Source organism: Pelecanus crispus, chromosome 3 (assembly GCF_030463565.1).
Source record: "Pelecanus crispus isolate bPelCri1 chromosome 3, bPelCri1.pri, whole genome shotgun sequence".
Taxonomy (NCBI): Eukaryota; Metazoa; Chordata; class Aves; order Pelecaniformes; family Pelecanidae; genus Pelecanus; species Pelecanus crispus.
The window spans coordinates 69597215-69624190 of record NC_134645.1 but is presented as its reverse complement, the minus strand read 5'-3'; the positions used below and the strand labels follow the sequence as shown (position 1 = coordinate 69624190).

The 26976-nt window shown below is 40.2% G+C and overlaps 1 protein-coding gene across 1 annotated transcript in view; it reads left to right on the top strand.

Annotated features, from left to right (window-relative positions):
- The window catches only part of AKAP7 (A-kinase anchoring protein 7), an 89041-nt gene extending 73223 nt beyond the window's left edge, over nucleotides 1-15818 (top strand). The window contains exon 8 of the mRNA XM_075707979.1: nucleotides 15616-15818. Within this exon, the coding sequence (XP_075564094.1) occupies nucleotides 15616-15818 (203 nt within the window). The remainder of the gene's footprint in view (nucleotides 1-15615) is intronic.
- Nucleotides 15819-26976: the final 11158 nt, after the last annotated feature.

Below are 26976 nucleotides of genomic sequence, written 5' to 3'. Positions count from 1 at the left end.
TAGTATTTTCTTGATCTCCTTACTGAGCACACTGATGCTCCTTCAATTAAATTGATTGGCAAATGTTTGGGGAGACAGGAAGCTTCAGTAAATACAGAATTGAGCCCTGTATTTCTTAGGTTACATAGATGCCGGTTTAAATTCTGTCCACCATAGGTCACTTCGTTGCCCTGTTGGGGGGTGGGGAAGGCCAAGAATATATCCAAAACACTCTGTATGGCAGTCTAGGAAAAAAGAAGCTTTACAATGATTTGGAATATGAGTGGGTTCTGCTGCAATAGCATTCAGATAGCCCTGGGCATTTCTGTAGGCCACCAGCTGTAGTGGCAGATTACAGCTGAAATTGCATTTAATATTCTAAACTTGGCTGCTGCTTCATTCAAAAAACCAAACAGTAGTGCAGACCAAAGAATGGTGAATACCATTTCTCATGGGGCCAAATCTTTCAAATGCAATTAGTTTTTGTAAATCTCCAGCATAAAGTTAGGACAAAAACTTGAATAGAAATTAATAACTCTTTTTGAATATACTGCAATGGGTAATAGTTTTTCATCTTTTGTAAAGGGGAAATAATTGACAGTTAACTATTGTCTGTCAATTTGCAACATACATAAGAATACATGTTGGTTTTACCCATGGATTTATTTCTGTATAATAAAAATTATACTTTTCTGGTAGTGGTAAAATCTCAGAAAAATTTCCAATGTACAGTAACTGAACTGGGAATTTTAATAATGGTTATATTCATTAAAGATAATAATTTCAACAATAATACACCATTTAGTACTGCAGTGCTTGGAAGCTGTCTAAAAGGACACTTCAGCTGGAATATTCAATTAGAAGCAAGCTAACAGTGTTTCAGGATTTTTGCGAAACATGCAAGTAAAACCACGAAAGTGAGACAGATTATCTGGGGCATGAATCAAGCGGTAGTGAAAATGTCAAGTGAAACCCTTAGGAGCAGTAAGCAAGAATAGTGCTGATTTATACCAACCGAGGACCCGGCCTGCCGAGTGTCATGGCTGTGACAGTCTGCTGGCAGTCCCCAGAGTCAAGGGCTGCAGCGAGATGGATGAGAATATCAGCTAGCCCATTTAAAAGCAGACCTTCTATAAATAATATCGGAGAGATTGGTTCAGATGGCAAGCCAACAAATTGCCAGCTCCATCTGGAATCCCCTTTGTAAGTACATACATAGCAAGGGAAGGAGCCCGGGTAAAATACTGCTTGTGCAGCCCTGGGCATTAAGGATCAGGCTGGGAGTCTGCTCCTTTGACTCTTGCAGGAGACTTCCAACAGGATTTCTTAAAGCGAGGGTGAGCCTGGAGGGAAAATAAGGTCACTTTTAAATCTTCTGCATTTACATTAGTTTGCTTAAGCAGTGTGTCTGCTGCTATCCCGTAACCCTTTGGGTTTGAAGGGGAGAATGAAGAGTAAAAGACAAACATACACAAACATGTCTTGGGTGAACTGAAGAGGGTAACTTCACTGATTGTCCTGTACGCAGGTGTTCCACTTAAGAAGAGGAAGCATTGTATTAGATTTCTCATACTTTTATAAGTATGCAGGTTAAACATTATTGCTCATTAGCGGAAAATATGTTTTGTATTCACCCCATGTACACCTAGATATGAGATGCTCTGTCTTTTAAGCTGTTAAGATATTTAAAGATTATCTTAGTAACGCTATTGCCACAGCAAAAGGAAGACTGGGTTCTCAGAGGAACTCTGCTTGCTTTACCCTAGCATACTACTGAATAAGGCAAAGGCTAGAACATTGTTTTTATTGATTTCCAAAGGGTAAATCAGAGGCCAATGCTATAAGATAATATTAAAAGCTGCCCTATATTCCCAGTGAACAACATCCAAACACCTCATTCTGTATAATGGAAATCCCTTTATACTGTTTCTCGTATTCATTATTATATACTCCTTTCTCGGTTTACTGAGTTTTATGTATACTCTGGCACAGTGCCTCTCAACTCACTATACAAGTTGTGCCACTTGTTACTCACCAAACAGTAGAAGGAGCAGCATGGTTTTCTGAAGTGCTGTAAGACCTGCCCTGAAAAGTAGAAAACATCGGAAAGTCTAAATATTTAGAGTTACGAATTTTACCTTTCCATTTCCTTACTTCTGGAGATTAAATCAGCACTACAGCAGTAGGATTTCATTGTAAGTGGAAGAGGAAATGGAAATTGTGTTGTTCCCACAGCTTTACTGGAGTCGTGAGCCCAACCCTGTCCTCTGGCACACGTGTTACTCTAGCTACTACTGCATTACTCTCTGAAACTGTTCTTAGTTCACATTTCTGTTTTCATTTGTGCTGGACTGCTTTGGAGTTACGAGTCAAAAACCTCCGCCAGTAGAAATCCGCAGAAGTAACTCTTTCGTGAATGCAGGAGTTGGCTCAATGCACTCCTCAGCTTTGCTACCTGCAGAGGCACCCTGGCTCTGCAGGCCACTCCGCGTGTCCTGCCCTCCGGTGCACCGCATGAAGGGGTGGCTGGGGGTGCGCCTGGGTGCTGGGGCTGCCTTGCCCGTGCTATGACCCTGGCGTAGTTCTGGCCCTGGCAAAAGGGCACCTTCTGCAGCAGCTCCTGGGCACTGGAGAGGAGTTAGCATCAACGCAAGTCCAGTCCCAGCTGGCAGTTTGGATGCAGCCGCGCCATTTCAGAGGCGAGCAGAGCTGGATAGGATGGAGCCGAGCTGCTCTGTGCTAACTGGCCTCGTAGCCAGCGAACAAGTACTGGCATTGTGGGGCTCATCCGTGTAAACACAGCCAGGCACCCCGGAATGAAACACTGGGTTTGAGAGATGCTTTTCGTGTTACTGTGAGAACAGGCGCTATGCTAATCGCAACATAAAACCTCAGTTGAATTGTCCTCTGCTCAAAAGTGATGCATGAGCAAATCCATATTGCAGCCAAGTAAGAAGTGTGACATGCTAAACATAAGGTACTGTTCTCTGTTACTATATATGAACAGTTACCCCAATTTAGATACTAATTTGCTTCGACCTATTGTATTGCTGTATGACAACTCCTACTGGAACCTAATCCCTGTGAGTTTAGAGTGGAGCCACTCACAATATAGAAATTGTAACATATGGAAAAAACATCTATTACAGAAATAGAATAGCCATTCTTGGGAGTGGGAAAGTGTTACACAACCAAAATGTGGTAGTTGTCTACTTCTTCCCAACCTGATGTTTTAAATGTGCTTTTTTTTCTCTTATACTGTCTTTCTTGTGATGTTTAATGCTACCTAATTGAGTGCTTTCTTTTCTATTGGAGAGTGGTATTCCTGGAAGCAGGCAAGCATGTTTTAACCTTTACTTCAGAAACCATTAAAATATTAAAATAAAAAAAAAAAAAAAAAATTGGTCTGCACAACCTCTCTTAATGATACCATATAATTAAGAAAGAGAAAATAAGTTATTTTATTTTGTTTCATTAAAGGTGTTCAGAAACCAAAATCTGGACAAATAATTAGACTCTCAAATTTGACATTTCTATACTGACCTGGAAGGATCAGGAAGCTGTGCTCAGTCCTCTTTTGAAAAAGGAGAGAAAACAGGTTTCATCTATTGAAAAAGTTCACCTCTGGGAAGGAAAAAAAAAAACAACCCCAAATCCTCTCTCTTTTTCCCCTCCAGCAAGATAATGTGTCACCAGACCTACAACCTTTTATCAGAAATGGCATGCATGCAGTGCTAGCTAAATCTGCACTGGAAAGATCAATGTAACTTTTGTCCTAGACGCTCAAGGAGCACAATCATGGAGCAGAGGAGGAAGAAGTTTGGAGGAGGGGTTACGTTTTCGAAAGAAGGTAATGCACAAAGTAGGAGCCCAGGCTGCACTTCCAGAAAATGCCTGAGGAACTGTGGAGCTCCATCTTGGGGACAGCCCATGTGCTCTGAGAGTAGGAACTAGTTTGGTTTGGGGGGGGGGGAAGCTACAAAGCCAGAAGGCAGGAGGAGGAACTGGTTAACATGATTAAGCAACTGTTAAGAGAGCACAGGATTACTTCTATTGCATCATGCAAAATACGAACGAGAGAGAACATTTTGTATATATTTCAGGGAAAGCTTCCTGTCAGTGACAGATGCTGGACTGCAGGGAGTCTCTACGTTTTGCAATGTTGTGACCAAGATTTTCAGATGAATGCAGACAAAGAAAGAAAACAAGGCAAACAAAGGTCCAGTGGTTGTCGTTTAGATGACACTGGTCTGTTATTATTTGTGGAATTATTATAGGCAAACTGGAAAATAAGGTATCTTGAGAAGTATCATGGTAAGGCATACTGCCACCTTGTTCAGCAGCTGATTATTGCTGGTTTACTAATGTTTCATACCTAATAATTTTTGCTATTCCTAACATTTGGGTGATTCTGTTTCCATAAGCTTGCACTGTAGAATTGACAGAAGAGACTGAGATTTAGAGGAATTTGGGGTATAGGAGAAGGGTGGTATATGCTATGGAAGTTAGCATGGCTAGGAAATTAGCCTGCTCTCACAAAAGGAAAATGGACTGGAAGCCACAAACATTGTTTAAAATTTAGATGCCTTCCAGTGATAAACATTTGACTACAGACTAAGTCCTTGGGCTTTAAATAGCTAAAAGTGCACTGTACCAGTGATAGAATTGATACTGCCAGACTTTTATAAAAGTTGGTACTTTTAGACTTGTAATTCTGATGTTAGCATACACAGCTGAACGTTTGTCAGGCTCCTAACCCTGCCTGTAATTCTCATGAACTTTAGGAATTGCTGTCCTAAATTGGTATAGAGAAAACTCACTCCTTATTAGATATCTCGCCTGGATGCCAATCCCCAAAAATCTCAAAATCCACAATTAACTTTATCTTTTCTGCTGATGACTGAATCCCTTTGAATATCTGCCAGTCTCGGGTGAACTTCATCTGGGCACTTCCTGAGTTTCCTGTGAGTTAAAAAAAATCCTCAGGCATGGATAATTCATTTGCTCTTGCTAGACAACTTGCATCCTTTTGCTAAAAGGAGAAATGTCTTATGCCATGGTCTATTATTGTGTTACTCGTCGTTTCACATCACAGCAATAACTTTTTAAATGGCATTTTATTCAATTTTCCACTTTAGTACAAAGCACAAGGATTGAACAAAAACATATTAAGTATCAGGCATGTTTTCTGCAGCGCTTACTGTGGCTGAGGCGAATCAGCAAATAAGTAACATTTTTTGCTGTCTTAAAAATCTGTAACCATCCAGTATAGCCTAATGCAATCAAAAAGGCTTTCTTTTCTTCCTCTCTTCTCTCATCTCCCCTGTTACTTTTCACAAACACATCATTAATAGAATGTGAGAGGTTTTTCCCACACCAAATGAAAAGTTTATTCTTGTAGTTCTACAAAATATAACCTGTGACTAAGGTGAGTTCTAGTAATTGAACACACTTCTAAAGTCTGGGATTACCTTTCTCTTGTTAAAATGAGACTTGGTGTAATGTTTGCATGTTTTGAAACACTGTTGATCCTCTGATTTAATGAAATAAATGATATCCCACCTGTGTGCCCTATTCACACATTGTGTGCGTTTTCTGTTATAATTAGACTGAAACATTTGGAAAGAGGGCCAGGTGTAATAAGGACAGAGGGCTTGGTATAACACAGCCCAGATTAGGGAGGCATTGCCTGTAATGCCTGCTTCAGCACAAGTGAATAATGATATTAACTCCATTTCAAATGAAGCACATAATTCGTCTTTCAAAGCAAAATTTCATTCCGTTGGTCCTTTTTTAGCCATAATCTCTGTAGAAGCATAAAATAAGAACAGATTACAGGATTAGACTTTGGATAAAAACATGTTATGTGGTAAGATGTGTCCAAGTATAAGCTCCTACACGAGCAGCAAAATAGCTGGATCAGTGTGGTGCTGCACCCAGGCTTTGAGGACAGGCTAATTCTCAAATGCTGTAGGTTACTGCTTCTGGTGCCCCACATGGTAACAGCACATAACCCTCTGCTATATAGCTATACCTGCATTCTTGGAGTTAAAACCACATTACATTGTGCCATGCAACCAGCACATGTGTTTACGCATCTCAAGAAATCTCAAAATCATGAATGATACAATTTGCTCTTAAGGGCAACTGTTGCCTGTCTCCTTCCCTCTCCTCATCCTTAATGAACTTTTCTTGGCCCATGTAGCCAAACATAGACATGGGAGAACTTTCCTATGTGGAAAACATAAAGGCAAAGGGAACTATGGAAAAAAAGGCATTGATATTTAGCTGGAGTGAAGAAAAAATACCCACTTTTGATTTCACAGTTGGTTCTGAATGTAGTGAAGAGAAATGCAAAAACTGTTTTTGGCATGAATATCCAACCTTTATTCCTTTATTCTGAGTTCAAGAAAGACTGAGAAAAATATTACTTTAAAATAAGAGGGGATGAAGAAACAAAGATGAAACTCCGAATTTGAACTGTTTAGCCTGATAGAAATAAAGGACCAGAAGACCAGCTGGCATAAATAAGCAGTTCTCCATTGATGTTAATGGGACAGAATTAGAAATATTAAGATGCTGAAGAGGAAGGGATGGAATTGTGAATACTGTGTAGGTAGAGATAACAAAATCTGTGAATGGAAAAAGGAGTGAAAAGAGAAGAGAACCATCAATTTTAAGGCATGGTAATGAGCAATCCATTATGGTACAGAGCATAAGTTGCTGAAAATTGTGAGGATTAGTTCAGTTTTTGGCATAGCAGATGTATTTTTCTGGATTGATTTCACTGAAGTGCTGCTAGAATAGGCTTTGACTCACTGAGTTTGAGGAAGTAGAAATATGGGGGAAGAGAGAGCAGGAGTTATTATATTGCTAGAGTGCAGTGTAAGAGCTGTAGGGAATTACTCTGATGTTGCTATTAGGTAGGAAAATGTTGGTTATATTCTTAAAGAGTTTTATGTTGTTTCACAAGGAAAATGCTTTTACAACTCTTTGATATTTAGCATAGGAAGCATGTGAAAGTAAGGCCCACTGCTTTAAACAAATAATCGGGACTCAGTTGTTCTTGATTTCTAATGGTGAAGCAGGCTCAAGGATAATGTTGATTTTGATTACTAGGTACTTGTTCATCAACTTAAGATATATGCGCTATTCATAAAGAAAATAGGATGGAAAAAAATGAGTGTTATCCTCTAGTATTCTTATTCCTTCATTTTTCCTTGCCCTAGATTATAAAGTCTGCTTGGCTTAGGTGAAGGATTGGTTGCGTTAAATTTAGTTTCATGACATGGTGATGTTTCAATTTGTTCATCCACAGATTTCATTAAGTGATCTCTCTTTATGCAGTGCTCCAGCAACAATTCTTAGGTTCCTGTGGACTAGATTAAGTGAACTGTAGTCATACCTTCAGCATTCTTAACTCTTTAACCACAGTTACTCTGATTTCACATGGCTGAGATGACCAAAAACCCCATGACAGAGCAATTTATTATGACCAAATGCATGCCTGAATTTGTTGCTTATCTTGCCTGAATATTTTTCTTTGGACATTAAGATTCGCTGTTCTTGCAAGCGAGTATATTTGGACTTTTAGAGAGAGATTAAAGCTGAGGAAGAGCTTGGCCTGAAGAAGATCTTGAGCAGTATAGATTTGTGACTTCAGAACCACAGCATTTAAAGAGAGGTCTAAACTTTTATGAACTAACCTTTCCAAGTGTCAAAAATAAATTTAATATTTACAGACTTTTCATAAACCTGTATGTGGTAGAGCAGTGAACATTTATACAGCTACATCTCTCAATCAGAGTGAAACATATCAAACTCTAGCTTTAAAAAAACTACATTTGAAGTGGAGGTTGTGTGGCAAACAAAAAGGAGGGAAGAAAGAATAATGCTAAATACATTACTGAAGGCAAAATATATACTAGATAAAGGGAATTAAGATAGGAAAGCTAGATGATCTCTCAAGGTCCCTTCCAACCCAAAAGCATTCTATGATAATAATAATAATAAATACTTAATGATTTTGGTTTTTTAAAATGACATTCAAATTGACTTAAAGGTGTTATGTTATTTTCCTAAAGCTTGTAACAAATTAGGTCAGATTCTGTAGGCTTGATCCATGAAATGAAAGACAGCAACACTATTACTCTCATGTTCAAAAATACATAACTTCATGGTTCGCCCAAGAAGCTGGTGAGGTGGGTTCAGTTGCTTTATGCAAGATCCTTGGAGAAAAGGGATAAGACCCATCTATTTTGACAACCTTAGGATGTAGTTATACTACCAGTTCAAGACTGTGTAAGATGCTCCTACCAAAAGAGGTGACTAACCTTCTTCCATTAGATTTGGGGTCTAATTAAGTGTGATTACAAAGATGTTAAAAACACCTTGCAAATCACATTTTTTGCATAAAAATTGTACCTTATTACAGTATTTTACGGACACTAGACATCCTGTTGAATTGCAATTATATTTACATCTTAATCTTTTTTGGACAAGATTTCATCTTCCTTTTACAGTTCAAGCAGTATGCAGCTGTGTTTCACAACTCATGTTACTGCAGTTGAAATAATTAAATGAAAATGCATGTTGATTAAAATTTTAATTTTCTCTCCATAATTTACAAATACATTCAAAATTGCTTTCCCTGAGGACAGACACGTAGTATGTGAGAGACTATTTGATAGCATGAGTCTGTATGGAGTCTTTTTCTGAGCTCAGGAGGAGCAACAATGCAGGATCAATTTGTTAAGGTTCACTTATTAACACTTGTTTGACTTCTGTCTTGGTCCAAAAAAAAAGTTGCTTTTTTAATCTACTTGCTGGTAGCATGAAGAAGTCTCAGCCAAAATAGTGTCCCATTGGAAGCTGTGTAGTAACAGATGAATCCTGAAGAAATGAAATTGAAGTTCACAGAGAATATCAGAAGGATAGAAAATGGTAACGAAAGGTGAATGTATATTAAATGACTTCCCTCATCACTCTTGTGAGTAATCTTAAAGGTCTTTTCCAACCTAAACAAGTCTATGATATTTGCGGTTTATTGATCCATAAGCAGGGACTTTTAGGATTTGGCAATGCATTTGGACTTTGGCAATTAAAATTTGTGTATATCCTATTTTGGTTAGCTGATGCATTTCTTGGGCCTACCCCCCACCCCCAGCTTAGTGACTTAGCAGGGTGATTTTCTGCCTTCAGGACCATCCAGCTCTGTCTGTGGTCACTGGCAACCAAGGCTGATGGGGGAGCAACCTACGCTGTTTCCTATAGTGCGTTACATTCTCAGTAGTATTTCTGGAGGGCCATTGAAGATGAGGGACTGCTGGGTCTGACCTGTTCCAGAATTCAGCTTTTTCCTGGGAAGCCGGGAAGCCTGGACTTTCTCTTGGGCTCTGAAAACAGCAGGAGTTTCCCCCTTGCCTGTGTCCTGAAGGCAGAGGAACTCTCCTGCTCTCCCCACTAGCCCTGCTGGCCCAGGCAGCTCCTGAGCACCCTTGAGCTGCTAGCACCAGGCAGCTCTGGGGATGGTGAAGGGGGTGAATAATTCTGCCTGGATGTTTGCTATCGCAGTCTGCCTGGATGGTTTTGTTCTCCCATTGTCAGCGTGCACAGTGAATGTTTCTGTGGCTATGTAAAACTACTTTGTGACTTGGGCTGGTTTTCTCTACTTGAGTATTGGTGAGAAAATCGAGTAAAACTCACAGCTTTTCAGTCTTCTTTCCTTCAGCCATTATGTTATCTTTTGTTTCCTGTTACACTAGACTTCTTATAAATTCATTAAGTTTAAGCAATTTCTCTGCCAGCAGGTCTCTCTTAATAGGAAAATAAACCCAAGATATTTAATAGAACTGCTAGGTGTCGAGTCTTAGTTACTTTTTTTTTTTTTTTTTTGGAAGGCTCGTGTCTGTGGCATTGCATCCTTCAGTGCTTGTAGAAGGAAGAGTGGGTTTAGCAGAGCACATCCTGTTTCTCCACATACAGTGAGGTAGTCAGAAATTGTAGATCACTGAGCTTCAAAGGGTTTTGTCTGAAACAAAACAAACTTTTGCCATGTTCACCAAGCCTCTAGCTTGAAGGGAGCTGCAGGTATTCCTGCTGTCATCACTGAAACTGGCAAGAGTACCATTTTCCCTGAATTTCAGGGAAACACCCTTAATTTCCTCTTCACTAGGAATTCCTCTTTTTGTTGAGTTTATTCCATGGCGGGCCAAATCAAATAAAAAAACTCTTTCCAGCAAACTAGAAACCCAGGTATTCAGCATGAAGGACAGATTGGTATTGCCTGTATTGCCTTGTTAGACAGTCCCGTAATTACAGAGCAACATATGTAAAACTAAAGAAGTTTGTTAGATTTCGAAGAGGAGAGCTAAACTACACATGCTGCTTAACATCATGTGGGAACATCCAGCAACACAAATGTCATCACCATCATGTCATAATGAGATTATAATTTCACCCTTCCTCTCAGTGCCTTATTTGTGCCAATTCCTTAAGTGATCACTCAAGAGACATTGCATGGAAGTCCTTCCTAATTAACGAGGAAATGTTCAGAGTTGTGACTTTCCTGTCTGTGCTTATTGTGTTGATTAGATATGGGCACATGGTCATGTTTGTGTTCATTACTTCAAAACTATGATCTTGAATGTGCTGGCTCATTCACAGTCTGTTGCACGGGTGGGAAGCATACGGTCTGGTGGCTGGTTATAGCTTGTTATTCAGTTTATTATGGACTGTGGACTCACTGTCTTTGCAGGGTGAGGGGGGATGGTCTTTCTCTTATATGCAAAACAGTTCTGTTTATATATGGCCTACCAAATGTATCTGAAAGTCCTCAGTAAAGAAAATGTTCAGCACAGTGCTCTGATGCATAGGGCATTGCAGTTCAGTATGCAGGTGTGGGAACCTCATCCAATTCCCATGGAAGTCAATGAGATTTAATTTAATTTTGAATCAGATTCTGCAGACACAAAGGGCTGGTGTAGCAAAAATGAAATGTTTCCACGGGCTGCCTTGCAGTAGTTTACATCTGCCTGCGTGTTGTGAGTAGAAATGATGTCTTCACTCTTAGCTCTTTTCCTGATAACATAGTGAACCATGAAAAAGGCACAACCACTGACATCGCAAACTGTATGAATTCACACGCTGAAATCTGTCAGGCATTTGGCCTTTCTTTCCTTTCTCTAACCCCACCATATGCAGAAATAATTGATAGTCATCTGCTGAAGGTTTCTTAGTCCACCAATAGTCAGGGTAGTTGTTTCCTTCCTTCCAGTCCTGCTATGCTGCACACCAGCAAAGTTTTTTGCTCCTGTACGGAGGAGTTAATAGTTAACTATCTCATAGTGAGGGGTTATTATGAGTTGGAGTCACCATAGAAAGGGAGCCTTGTGAAAGCTTTGAGTGTTTGCAACAGTGACTTGGCTCACCCTCTTGGTGCCAGTCAGAGGCACAGTGTAAGTAGAAAAATGAAGCTTTCCAGCATTCAGAGGAATTTCTTAACAATTAGTGTTTGAAAGATTGCCTGAGTCCCTCCTGGTTTTTTTGTTTTTAGATTTTGTAAAAACAGTATTAGAAAACTGATGAACCAAAGGATAGAGGGGGACGTGTCTGTTACCACGGCCCTCCCCAGGGTACAGACAGACGGTAACCTCTGCTGCCAGAGTACAGACTTCCCAGCTGGTCTCAATCACCTATTCAAAATACCAAGGGTCTCCTTTATAATTTGCCCCATGTTGGCATCATTTTGTTGTAATGAAGTTGTGTTGGAAGGAAAAACAAACGCCAGTGTGAGGCCATGAGGCAAGGTTTGCAGAATTGTTGTCTTGGAGTGTAGTTGGTAAAAGGTTGTAAAACTGGCTTTTTCTGTAAAAGGGATCTGCTCTTGGTTCCTTCAATTAAATCTCTCACAGGAAATGGACTAGTAGTATAAACAGGAGAGGGATCCAAGTAACTGTCCTGTCTCTCTCCAAATCTCAGATATCCACAGGGACTCTAAAACAGGCTGTGTGAGGACCATGAAAATGCTGTACCAGGACTACAAAATCTGATTTGTTCCAGTGCAGTATTTCAAAATCCAGATCACAGTCTTGTGGAGTGTAGCGGGGGCATAGACTTGGAGAGTATACCTAGTCTAGTAGAGAGATATAGCAGTGGATTTGAATCCAAACTTGGATTTGGTTGCAGGGATCTGGTTCATGTCCATAACTGCTAGCAGCACACTGTAGGATCATAAAGCCCCTTTTGAATAATTCTGTACAGCTGATAGTTCCCTTTTGTAAAAAACAGTGGTCATTTCAGGACAATAGGTATGCTTCAGTTTCAGTAATAAAAAGCACTGCTTAGCATGGATGCATTGAGATACATTCAGAGTATGAATTTGTTTTCAACTTTTGAAAATTATAGAAGAGAATTCTGGGATAAACAAAATGAAAGGTTTTTTCCATTTTTATTCTGAGCCATGTGCAGGAGAAGGCAGTGGAAACTTTTTATTCACGGGCATAGCAATAGAGTAGTGGCACAGTCCATACTGAGAGGCACAGCATAGATGCAAATACAGTGCACGTGGTATATCTGTTCCCTTTTCAGAACAGAGTTTACAAACAAAGCAATTCTGAATTTTTAGACCTCCCTTTTAAATGGAAAACATTCATATCTACAATGGCTTTTTGCTGATATTCTGATAATTCCTATAACGTAAGACAGTCTATACAAAGAAGCATTTACCTGCTGCAAAGGCATTGTATACATCTAAGAAGCAGGCAAGCAGCAGATGTAGCATGGAGAGAGAGATAATCAGGACATAGATGTGTGTTAAATATTCAAGTAAATATAGATGATCAATATGTGTTGTTATTATGTGACCTATTTCTTTTGTCAACAGTCATGAATAGGAATGATACAATACTATACAACTACCTTGCCAATGATCCTCACCGTTGCACAGACACTCACACAACTGCTATTTAGGGAGTCTGAGAATATAAACAGAGCATGAGTGAATCATATAGCCCTGTGTGCCTGTCCACCAAGGTGGCTGATGGACAAATCCAAGGGCGCTGTTCATACAGGGATGTGCATGCATTCACATTCGCACATCAGTCAGATCCTGTGTATGTCTTCCCAGTGGGAATGCAGAGCTTGCTTAGGAGGCATTATAGACTTGACTCCAGACTGTTTGTGAGCCATGAATGTCTCAAAATGTTAAAAACAAACAACCAACAAAAAAAAACCCAAAACATTCTTCTGTAGCTATATAACCTATACTTTCAAAAGGCTCATTTTAAGTAGTCTGACTTTTTTCCTGCTTGAGAAATTACTTACACAGTGAGCTATCTACTTACTTTGAAGTTTAAAATGCAATAGTAGATATATGGATCTTTTTATATATATGTAAATGAGAACTATTTTGCAGAAAATATTTGAGAAGAGCTCTGTCCTTTTTTAGACTGTAATAATAATACATAATGTACTACAAGTAAAATTACATTCTGAGGAAATGTAATCACTATTCTTTTGTGGTATCTGGAGGCCTCTGACTGATTAGTCATATTCTGCATATTAAATACTATAGGGTCAAGTGTCAGAGTGGCTGAGCACCATATTTGCCACTGATTTTGTTCAGAGTTGCGTGGACAGATGATTAGAGCTGTGTGAGCAACAATTTCTGTGATTCACTAGCAATTCTGAAAAATAAGAAACTCTCCAACTGGAAACCACTGTGTTGTTTTGTGGGTTTTTTTTTCCTAGTGAATAGGTAGACTGGGACAACCAAAACATGTTGTCGGGCATCTTTAATAAAAGCAAAGGAAATTTGGAATCAAAGGGCTGCATTCAAAGGAGCATGTGGGATCAATTCATGAAAGCTGGGAGGAGATGCTGCTCATATATATCTTAGGTCTCCTGAGAGAAGAGCCTGAATTAAGTCCCTCCTCTGAGTAAGTTAAAGGATAGACTTAAAGCCACGATTTACAGGTAGCGAAGGAACATGGTAAGCAGTGGGCCAGAGAATGTGGAATATATAGCTATTTGAGTGGTTTTGGGAATAGTACCTGTGCCTCCCTTGGACTTTCATATTAACCTAAAATGTTCCTTCTTGGAACTGCTAAACCTGTTTTTAATGTTTTCTCTTTTTTTTTTTAATGTTGTTTTAACCAAAACTATTCCCATACCTGCCTTTTAAAATTTTTTTTAAAGTATTTTTCTAAACTTTTTCCAGAATGTAATGAAATGCTTTACCCAGGTCTAGTCCGATGATTTTTCAGCTGGAGAGCGCAGTTTTCCTTCCCCACAGTAACAGTGCTATAGAGGCCCAGAACTGGTCTTTCTTGCTGTTCCGGAGTGGGATGCTTATATTAACAGCTAATAAAGGGGCTGCCTCTGAAAATGAAGAGTTTTGTTTACCTCAAATCCCCATATGAATTATGTTTTATCAGTGAAATCACTCCCAGGTTGTGCAATCCACTAGGAAGATTAATAGAAGTCTTTTATAACTATAATCTATATGTGCTAGCAAACTTGAATAAATTTACATATATGAAAAAGAGCAAATTTAGGTAATTGAACAGTACACAGCTTTGTGTTGAGAGCATACAATAGTATCTCATTCACCAGATGTGTATGACTAAGCAGCCTTTTATTACTGGTTGCAGAATGCTAACTCCAGAAAAGAACATTAAAAGTATGGCCTTTAAATATAGATGGAGGGGAACAGTTATTTACTTAGTGAAAGAAACTGCGAAGTGGCAAATTACATGGCCAGTGGAAATCAGACAATAAAATCTGCTTTTTCTGAATTGTATTCTTCATAAAAGGAGGATACTGTAGTAGGCTATATAGTTTATTAGAAAAATGGTTCATGGAAAAGTACAATTTCAAAATATATGTAATGATGTGTGAGAATCCTCACTATGTATACAGTTATTTTGTTGTATGTGTTTATTCATGTGAACTCTTAATAAAGCAGGGAAATGACAGCTTCTTGCTTTTATCAGCAGATATCTAAGAATAGACTGGTGGAACTTGCATTCCTTCAATGTTAGAGCTTTAAGTTAGAAGACAGAAGAGAGACAGGGAGAGGGTATATGGTTTTTCCAAGTTTTACACTTTGTTTGGAAAAAAATTTCAAACCTGTGCTTAGAGTATTTTAGTCACTTTTCCCATGAGAAACTCTTGAATTACAAGTAATGAATAAATAGGTGGAAGATTTTAGATTTCTTGAGCAAAATCACAAAACAGGGACAGGGGCAGTTAAATTTAAGAACACTAAAATGTAAATTCATCATGTGCCATGTTGTTCATCTTTGCCCAGATGGCACAGATGATTGTTGGCCAGAAGAAATTAAATTTGCATGCTTACTCTTCTGAGCTGAGTGGGTGCTCATAGTATTAGCCAGTGGCTTTTGCTGCAGTGTTACAATAAAGATGAGCAGTGAAATATTTTTGATCTGACAATACTGCATACATCTTCATGCAACGCTTCTGATTCAGCGCTTGAGGACGGGGAAATTACTTTTTACAATCAGGAAGAGTCAGCTAATAACTTAAAATCCAGCTCAGCCAGCGGCTCCTGATAGAATTACAGCTACTATCTTTCCGTGGCAATGAATTCCTTCTCTTGTCTGTTGTGACGCATAGGTGAAAAACATGCAGCAGAGCCAGACGATGCAGAGCTGGTGAGCCTCAGCAAAAGGCTGGTGGAGAACGCAGTGCTGAAGGCTGTACAGCAATATTTAGAAGAAACGCAAAACAAAACCAGACAGACTGATGGAAGCCCTGTGAAAACTGAAGAAGCAGCAAGCAGCAGTAAGAACGAGAGCGACAATGATAACAGCAAGTGAGCACTGTGCAAAAAGCCCGGGAGCAAATATCCCACCAGGAATAACCACAAAAACATGTCCCAGCTCCCTGCTGAAGTTTGCTAAGTGGTGCTGGGTGACAGGCACTGTGCTTTGTGAGTCTCTTATCAAAAGTTTGTTCTGAATCGACGGACACTGTCTACCAGTTTAATATGTGCTAGCACTGCTGAAAATCTGTTGAATGCTGGGAGGGATGAACGGTGTCAAAAAGACAAGAACGGTGAAGCAGGCAGCTCCAGTCTTCACTGGCTCTTGATACCAAGAGTCCTTTCCTTGCTTTTGAAGAGAAACTGAACCCTTTGCATTTGCCTTTCAGATTGTCATGGATGGCCGTGGAAGGGGCCTCGCCGTAAGTGGAAGCGATGCCCTCCGCCCGAGGGTTTGGCATTGCGCAGGGCTGCTTGCTCCATGTGAGAGCACGTGCTGTTTCCTAGTCAACAGCAGTCAACCCCAAGCTAAAAATTACCACTACAGATATTCATCGCAGATACTATTACACAGTATGTAATATGGCAGGAGTTTCTCTTAAATGTGATGCTGTACTGTTCTTTACTTTTGGTAGCATTTGTTGATGTAAATTATATTTTTTTGACAAAGTACCTTTTTATAAAAAAACAATATGGGCAAAAGGCTGAGCAATTAATATGTGCAAACCAGATATGATCTCTTTATCTCCATACATCAAGGACTCTTGAATTACATTGGTTGTTATAAAATGTATTACATTGTTCTTTTCCTCTAGGAAAGAGCCATGAAGCAGACTTAATAAAGGAAGCTTTGCACAGAGAAACACAGGCCCTGCTTTCCAGACTGAATCAGATAAAGGAGCTGTTATCCAGTTCTGATATCCGCACAAAAATTAGCAAAGAACTGTTTGAAGACAGGCACAACTCTAACAGGAAATGGAAAAGTTGTATGGACTCTGGATCTCCAAATGCATGATTGTAAATTGTCATGATGTAAAACCTCATCAGGTTGTTTAAAGACAAAAAATATTTCAAGAAATTTTCCTTCCTGTTTCTTTTTTACTGAAAATATGAATGGGTGTAAATGGCTCATGAGGAATCATGCTGAAATACTTGCACAGAAGGAGTATATTTCATAATGGTGAAGTACAGACACTCCTCAGCACTGCTTTGAAACGTGCTTGAATGTGCAAGTATATGTCATGACTCCAAAGTGGAAGAATACTGGTTTCAAATAAATCTGAGCAAACACTGTGCCCTTCCTTTATCATTGCAAATAATTCAGATTTTTCTCATAGGTCCTTTCCCTCACAATGATATACAAATATTAAAAAATGGATGCTTTTAAATACTTTAAAATGTATATTTGAAAAAGCCTCTTTTAATTATCTGCCTTTTTGGATATGTACTGGCATTTTGGGTTAGCACTGTCTAGGTTTTATTTTTTTTTTAAACAGCACTTGAATACTTGTATAGATGCTGACACGTTTCTGCTGATGTTTACACTAATGCAAGAATGTTTTAAATTTCAGAATGAAATTCAGGCTCCACTGATCTCAATGGGAGACTCTCATTGGCTTTAATGGAGTCAGGATGCTGCAATTAAGATTTCTCGTGAAAATAATAATATTCCTTGGGATAATATTTGCCTTTTTACTTTTGTAGAACAGTGTTTTTGTCTTTTGTTTTTGATGTTTCCTCCATCTCTACCCTCTGCTGCCTGAGGTGGGGTGTCAGTTTGCTCTCATTGTTCCCTCCACACACCTGCAAGACTCACTGAAGCTTTGGATGTACAGCAATGCTGGAGTAGGTCCAATATTTGCATTTTTTATAAACATTGTTTAAAATTTCCTCTGATCATAAAAGCTATATTATATATGTTGTGATTGGTATCAGAATTGTGCTGTTAGAACAGCTGTGTGCATATGCATTGGTCTCAAGCACTGGTCATTTATCTCATGTGTCAGCTTTTTTTTTTTTTTTTCTCATTTGATGTATAACAGTATATTCTGAAATGCATCTCATACATGCCATGTTCACAATAAAGTATTTTTTCCTTTGCAGTCTATGTATGTTTTCACCTGTCTCCAAATGGACTTTAATAAAATGAAGTACTTGCAAGTAACAGGATTGACAGAAACAGTGCTTGCATGAATCACACCATTAAGTTGACTACAGGTGTTGTGCCAAGATACTGATCTAGAGCTTGGTGCTGAAATCATGTGAAGAAATTCATGCAGATAAACAATGATGACTTGGGACTAGCTTTAAATGGCAAAACTTTGAAACTCTAGGGATTAATTTATGTTCTGGGCAGTGTGGGTTCAGAAGGAAGTGCTGGAACAACTTCATCGAGGTACATATCTACCCTTCAACATCAAAAATTGGGTGTGAGTTTAATGAGTAGTTTCAAATTTGCTCTAGAATAATAATAATAAAAAAATCTGAATCTGCAGTCATCCCTGGAGATAAAAAAACCCCCAAACTTTCACAAGTGGATCTATACCTCCCTGCACAGTGACTCCCTGAGCCCAGCTTGTTCCCTTATTCTGTAGGCTGAGAAGTTTCTTTGTCCTATCAAAATGTTACTGAGTACTAGTTCATTCAGAGGTAGCTATTCATATGGTATGAAGCAATTTAAATCCAACTTGCACATGACAGCACAAACCCAGACAATCAGCTAGGAAAATAGTAAAACAATTTATTGTATTCTATATGAATCTCAGGTTGTCATGTCCCTTTCCTCCGTGCAAGTCATTGCCATGATTAAGTGCCTTTTTATATCATTCAGCTTGTAACAGTCATTGTTTTCAAGTTTCAAGTAAAACTAGAAATTAATCACTGAATTTGTGTCCAGACACTTTGCTAGGTGACCTGGTTATTAGAGATACTGCTCATTCACAGTTCTTATGGATGGTATCAGGAATAGCAGCTCTGAAAAAATAAAATATTGGGGACTGAATGGCCTGAACATAGGCAGCTAGTACCATTTGAGACGCCCTAGAGCGGGCCTGGCATGGTCTGACAAATATGACACAAACCCTACAGGAGACATGCATTCTTCTGGATCAGGAACTGTGGGCTAGAGGATACCCCAGAGCCTCTAAAAAGACACTGGATACCTATGTTTGAGCAACTAAAACCCATCTTTGATTTTCAGATGTTTTGACCCATGAAAGTCAACAGGGCTTTTGTTTCTAAACCATTCACATTCTTTTAAAATGCTAACCATAGCCTTTATTTCTGGTTTTGACAAGACACCACTATTAATTTACTCAAAATTGAAAACAAAATAGGGTAAAAAAAATCCTGAATCTGGATTCATCCTCTTATGACATCCCTTCTTCTTGCTTTCTCTATTTTTTTTTTTTTTATTTTTCTTTCCCCGGTAGTGAAGCCTGGCTGCCAAAGTAAAGGATAAATCTCTTGTATGGAGCTGTGAGATGAGCACTGAAGAATGCATATACATGACGACTGAATCTAATATAGGCAGGTGTGAAGCTCTGAGCTGCACACACCAGAACAAATATGTTGCCTTCCTCACGCTCATAAATAATTTTCAGACAACAATTCTGTTTTTTTAAAGTGCTTCTTTTGGGGAATATCTTGAGGTAGTGATGCACAGGTTATTCCGGGAAAGTGTTGGCATTTCAAAACAGATGGTGCAAGTTTGTTTGTGTTTTGTTTTCAGTTCTACCTTCTAGCTTGCTCATACTCAAACACTGCTGATTGTAGAGTTGTCTGTGACAGATTTAAAAGCAGTAGCTCAGCTTCCAGGACTAGGCTAGCTGGATGTCTTTGGACTGCTGTGACCCACTGAGAAACTGTTCCTGACACCTACGCTTGTTCTAGGCGTAGAGCACAAAAGTTGCAGAAGCCATACATTTGATACCTGAGCAACCCTTACGATAAATTGTCTACACTATTGAGCTGTGCGTCAGAGGTGTAACTCTGTTACTCAGACAGAGTAACCAGAGAGATCAGTAAATCCTTGTAAGTCCTGACCAACAAACACCAATTTTCTGATGTAGGAAGAGAGACTTGTGGAAACCGGTGTCTCCAAGCATGGGTGAACATGGCATAAGGATGCTCGGTCTGGTAGCTAGATAATAATGCAGCAGATGAATGTGCCTCAAGATCTTTATGAAAAGGAAACGGAATAGTGTTTCTGTGTTGACTGAAGGTGATACAAATCTAAAAAGGATTGGCGCTTAAGGTCAGATTCAGACACGGTATCCAGATACACAGATATTGGGACTCACACTGGATAATGCCCCGTATCTCCTAATGGTCCTATTAAAGTTAAGTATGATGTTTGAATGGTAAAATACTACTTCATGGCAAGGTTATACAATCTGGAAGTTAGGATTCAAGAGGCTTCATGTTCTGTATCTATAGAGATTTCTGATTATAACTGTGCACACTTTTGTGTGTGCTATTTTAGCCTAAAGGCCATGTGAGTGTGTCATGGATCAAAGAGTGTCAGCCATGCTTCATTCTGGTGACAAGAACGATACTGTTTCATTTTTATGTCAGTCTAGACATGACTCATATATTCTTGTTAGAATTCTGTTTTTATAACGGTCTTGAGAGATTTCCTACTCATTTCTGTAGTCAGCAAGCAGGAAAAATAGAAGAGCAAAGCCACTGCGCTCAGCAGAGCTTGTAAGTTGGAAGTATAGTAAAAACACACATTTACTTTTTAAATTCAGTTATGTCTGATAATATGCTCAGGAAATTAAGCGTAAACTGAAACTTTTTCACTGCAGATGAAATACTACCTGCAGAGCCAGCACCAGCCCCATGGAAGCCAGGAGGGAATCCAGTTGCCTCGCGGGGAGCCTGGTAGCCGTGCACCTGAGGCTTGCTTCACTCTCCTTCTAGCCTGGGACTTTGGTTTGCACAATCTTTTTCAAAGCGGTCTTTTATCTGTGAATGCCCTCTGCCTCTGTTCAGCCGTTAATGGCATATTGTCCTGGCCTTCGAAAATGAGGGACTGAATCAGTACTGTAGCTTTCAGCTGTTTCCATCCCTTTGGAGGAGGGGGGGAAGTTGTCACTGAAATCCCAAAGAGGTTGATGCTTTGCAGTGACACCTCTGGTCTCGCTCGCACTGCCAGAGGTCAGAGGAGGGCCTGCGTGGCTGTTCACTGAAATCTTCACCTAGAGGTGACTACTGTCAAACCCGAGGCAGCAGAGACAGCCCAAAACGACCAGACAAAAGCAGTTCCCGAGGGATGCACCCTCCCAGAAACGAGACAGTGGGTGGATCAGTTGCGTGATTAGTGGGTTTGAAGTAAGTGGTGTTTTAGCTTTATGAAAATTGTTCTAAGTCATGGTCATGTAGTAATTTCATTTGTGAAAACCTCTTAGAATTGTGGTTCTTCCATAAGTTTTCACATGGTGCTAAGGGGTAATCTCCAAAACTGATGAAGGTTCCTTTGCTTTCAAAGAGCTCATCAGTGCCATACCATAATGTTCCATAGAAATGCTTTGCACTTTTTATTTCAGTAAAACAAAATCATTACTTTGGCCTGGTTTCAGAGGCAAAGAGTCACACCATTCCTATGGGAAAGGAATATGTTTGAACCCTGGAAATAGGAGCACGTTAATGGTGATGTGTTTTACTCTGCTGTTCCTTTGATCAATACAGTTTCTGTATAAGCAAGTTCTTAGCGTGCACTCATCTTCTCATTTATATTCTCCTCATGTTAAGTCTTTATAATGAGAACATTTGTACTGAATGAAAATCAGTCCTGAGAGACGGCTGGGCTGAGAAATAAAACACGCTCATAGTGGAGCAATAATTAGAACAGAACATAGGAAAACAAAAAGTGATATGCCTGCCATTCCTGGCATAGCAAAAAGGGCACTCTGGCATTGATAAGCAAATACTTCTGCAGCAAGAGGCTGGAGTTTGGCTGCTGGGTTCTGGTCTCTGCTCCCACTGCTGTTTACGTGCTTTGTTTAGTGACTCTTGGACGCAAAATGCATTAGCAGAGACTGGGATGTGGAACTGTTTCTTGCAAAGGACTATCCCCATTGCTGGAGAATAAAGCCCTCTTTTGCTCCTGGTGATTAAGGATTAAACCAATAAAAAATGCAGAATTAGGGTAGTTAAAAGGGGTTGATTAAGAAACGACACATGAGGATTTCAGCAGAAGCTTATATGAAATAAAAGTTTTTCTTTCAGATAAGAAAGGCAGAGGTGTTTTGAGGTCAGGATTGACTCTAGAGATCTGGTGTGGTTTTTTTAGCAAAATTACAATTTGAATTAAAAGTCATGGAAAGCAGTGAACTTTCAGAATCCTTTTTAATTCTTTTTTTTTCCCCCAGCCATACAGAGAACTTCAAGAGAAGAAGAAGAAAACGTGCTGATATGATTTAACTTCAGTCATAACTCAGACAACCAAAATGTAACAGAAAAACAAAGCCAAGAAGAAATGCCAGTGGCAACCAATAAAATCCGAATGTAGCTGCCAGTGTAAGAAAGATGTAACAAGTCCAAATGTTTGGAAGAATAAAAGATGAAATGAAGCAAAATGATAGTATTCTCTGCATCTGGTCAGTCAAATGGTGCACACCTGTGTTTGTCACTCAGCTGTACCATACAGGCAAATGTCCCATTTCCCAGTCACATTTTCCAAACAAATACATCTGAGAGGGAAGGCTGAATGAGCACGTGGCTGTGGAATACTGCTCTGGCAGGATGAAGGACTACAAGAAATATTGCAGGATAGAGGTGTCCTGGTTTTGGCTGGGATAGAGTTAATTTTCTTCCTAGTAGCAGGCACAGTGCTGTGTTTTGGATTTAGTAGGAGAAGAATGCTGATGACACACTGATGTTTCAGTTGTTGCTGAGTACTGCTTATGCTAGTCAAGGACTTTTCAGCTTCCCGTGCTCTGCCAGGTGCACAAGAAACTGGGAGGGGGCACAGCCAGAATAGTTGATCCAAACTGACCAAAGGGCTATTCCATACCATATGACGTCATGCTCAGTATAGAAACTGGGGGGAGTAGTCCGGGGGGAGCAATCGCTGCTTGGGGACTGGCTGGGCATCAGTCAGCGGGTGGTGAGCAATTGCATTGTGCATCACTTGCTTCGTATGTTGTTATTATTATTATTATTATATTATTATCATTGCTATTTTACTTTATTTCAATTATTAAACTGTTCTTATCTCAACCCAGGAGTGTTTCTCACTCTTACTCCTCCGATTCTCTCCCCCATCCCACTGGGGTAGGGGGAGTGAGCGAGTGGCTGCGTGGTGCTTAGTTGCCGGCTGGGGCTAAACCATGACAAGAGGCTAGGTCAAGGCAAAGCTCAGCGAGATGATCTCTAGAGGAGCAGGGAGAAGCAAAGAAACAGCATGCATTTGAAGTTCCTTTCACTAAGACATTTTATCATTGTGTAGGTCCACTGAACTTCTGTGTCTAGAAATCATAGTGGACTACGTAGTCAAATCCTTAAGTGTGCACAGAGAGCAACAGAAATTAATTGCAAATAATCTTCAGTTCTGAGGTATGCATGCTGCCAGCCAGTGGAGCGGAGTGGGAAACAAACCACCCTCCTCCAGAAACAAATGGATGACTGGATGCTTGCAAATGGCTGAATGCGATAGCTGCAGCAGCAAGCTGCTGGCTGCATCACTTTATCCTTGTAAAGTACAGGAAATTGGAATATAAATCATGGGTAAGAGGAAATGAAATGTCTATTCTTTGTATAGGTAATGTCAGCACATTTATTTAGGTTAATTACCAAAAAAGATCCACTGCAAAATCAGGCAGAATCATCAAGCAGATATGATAACTAGATAAATTAAAAGCTGCTTTACCACTGTGCTCTAAAATGAGATCTATCACTGCACCGGGGTGGATGCTGCTGTTTGTAGATTGATTGCTGACAAAGGGAATACGTAGACAACTGCTAAACCAACATCCTACATTAATAATACTGCAATGTTAAGAAAAAGGTTTCGGAAGTGAAGGTGCAAAAAGGAAAAAGTGGATTAATTTTTTAGTAAATACAGATATTGACAACTTCACCCTTCCCAGCAAAACTTCAAGTTCAGGACAGGTCTCTGAAATGCATAGCTCCGTTACACTTAAACCATAAAAAATCTCTAATGGGTTAATCAAGGAAACATGTAACTGAAACTGCTTTTAGTATTAGATGTATCAGACATACAGAAATAGATTCATTGCTCATCAAGTTAACATTTATTGTAAATTACTTGGCATTTTTGTTACATATGTATTCTGTAATTTTCTGTGTAGATGCAGTAAGAATTTTTCTAGAAATACAGGAAAGGCACTGAAATACAGACCCACTTAATTTGTACCTTAAAAGAAGATTATAAAAAAGGAAATGAAGTTACGCACTTTTTTCAGAGACTGGAAATTAAATCAGTTAGGTACCAGACACTTTTTGCATTTTCAGTATATGAGGCTTTATTACTTTCAAAGTATCGCAGATTAAACACATGTTACTGGACATCACTGGACTTCGTGAGTCACACAAAAGATGTGCATGGAGAAGCCACAGATCAATTTGCGTCATTTTGTCTTGTTGCTATCCTGTAAATTTAGACTATTGGAAGACCACTTTCATCTGTAGTAACTGCGGAGATGCTCCTTCGTAATTACTTATTAAGTTTCTGGGGGTTTTACTAGTGTAGCATTTCTGGACCATCAACATGAATTAATAATTTATATATGTTAATAATTTACACTAGGGAGTCTGATGGAGTAACTGAGGCTGGAGGCCATGGGATCAAAGGGAAGAAGGATCTTCTCTCTAGTCAATGAAGTCACCAAGGCCATGAAAAGAGAGAGACTAAAACACCATGTACAGGGGGTCTCCTGTCTTTGCGGAGAAGAGCAATGTGCTCCGCCAAGCTGGGCAACCTACCCCACCAGCACAGGAAAACTTGGGCTGGGAAGGTGTATGCAAGTAGGTCCTAGCTCAAAATGTGTTATGGTCTCTCTTCCGGGTCAGTTTGTTTGGGCATCTTTAACCAGACACGAAGACACTCTGCAAACAGGACACGACAACTCCGAAGTTGTCATTTATTACATAACGCACATTAAAAAATGGGATTTGACAAACTACTAGGCTAAGCATCAGCATGCTCTCCACCTCAAAGTCTCTCTGCTGGCCCGGTGGGCATTGGACAGGAGGAGAGGGGTCAGTCTCCGCAGTCCCCTGGACCGGAGCCTCCCCAGTGCTGAGCTGCCGCCTGCCGCCCCTCCACCAACGCTGGTCCGCCGACCGTGCGACCCAGCGATTCCCGGCATGGTAATTTTGCGTTGCCGACCTCTTGCCACGGTGTCTCACAGCTCTTGCTCAGCAACCGGACCCAGAGTTGTGCGGCGGGGCTGCGTCAGAGCAGGACCTTGGCTCCGGGGTAGGTGAGCGGCTAACCCCCGGATGGAGGGAGGCTCATTACAGCGGCTAAGACACGGTTGTAGGTGGCCTGTACCAGGCAGGAGAGCCAAGTTCTGGCTGGACATCTGCGTTGTTCCTCCCCGGAGGAGCAGGGGCAAGCACTGGTGCTGAGGAAGGCCAGCCACGCCTCAGTGCGTGTTCGGCCAGGACCCCAGGCAGGCAGGGGCAGCGCCGGCGTGTGGGTCACAGCCTCTGGCCCTTCCTGCACCACATCACCCCCATAGCTGCAACGCAAACGGCGACCTGGCCGGGTCCACAGTAGGCATGTGAGTTGTTCCCCATACCAGCAATTTCCATCCAAATACTACATCAGCTTATGCATGAGTGGATTAATGTTACTATTAATATTCCAGACTCAAACTGGTCCTCACAAGAATTAGAAAAAGGAAGTTTCAGAAAAGCGTTAGCTAACATTTGTTAATCATTATTCTTGAAAGATATTGCATAGCCCTTGGCTCCGCCAAAATGTTTGGCATTTTCTTACCCTGTCTCCTTTTCTCACTGTAAAGAAATCCAAAGAGAAGATTGTTTTAGCCATGGCTGGCCCCAGAGGGTTAGTCACAGAGGCACAGGAGGCGTATGGCCAAAATCAAATGGAAACCTGGGGAGATGGACACTGAACACACAGATAAAATCTCTGTCTTGCACATAGTCTTTTCCTTTCTCTGGTTTGCTTGGGAGTGTATCTTGCAGTGCTCCTCTGGTGGGGGCTATGCCACATGGAAATGCTCATGTTCACCTGTTTTGTGTAATTCATCCTTCACTATCTGTGTTATTTATATTTGTAGGTTTGTGTAAGACCAGTTTAAAAATAAACACGAGTCCAGCAGAGACCTAGCACAGTCTGGTGTGAACATGTTGCAGCAGCTGAGTTACACTCCCCCGACATTAAAGAAACTTCGTATCCTACCAACACTTACCCTGGAAATCATCCAAATAAATTAAGAAGCTTTCAGAAGAGACCATTTCTTAAACCAGAGAGAGAACAGATTAGCAGTGGGTTAGCTGCTATCCAGACATTTTATTAATTGTACGAGCGGGCAGGCTAAGTTATGCACAAGGCGCAGTCCAAAGAGTCTCACCCAGTGGCTGGGGTTAAATCTCCTGCATGGTCACACATGGGCCTAGGTTCACATATTCACTTGTATTCCTTCCACTTTCTACTGCAGCTGCAGCATGTCACATGTTACCTGTATGACAAGAAGGGTTTTGCCCATACATGTGAGCACCATAAGGTGCTTTACTGGAGAGAAAAAGAAGCTCAGAGTGGCAGCACACCCAGAAGCTAAGCAAACCTGGGCTAGGAGACACCAAAGTTAGAGAAACTGATTTAAAATGAAAGTAACCTTCAGGAAGGTCCTTCATCACCCAGATTTCTGTATTGAGAGGACGGATGGAGAAGCAGAATCCCAAACCTGAGCCAGTAAATATTTATTGGGCAGTTGTTTATAGACTGGGCTGCTGGCATGATGTGTAAAGTAACACTATTTTTAATCAGACTACTTTGGAGAGTGTTTAAAAACTGAAAATGCCATTGCTACCCAACTGAGGTAAATTCATCTAACAGTCTGCAGGAAAAACATACCCAGGATGGGACATTTGCACTAACAGAAATCAAAGTAGACTTAGGTCAACAGTGAATACTTTTAAAACTCTTGTTCTGAGCCTCTGGGATAAACGCAGTTAAATAATGGCAAAGTAAACCTGTGAACATATTTACAAATTCA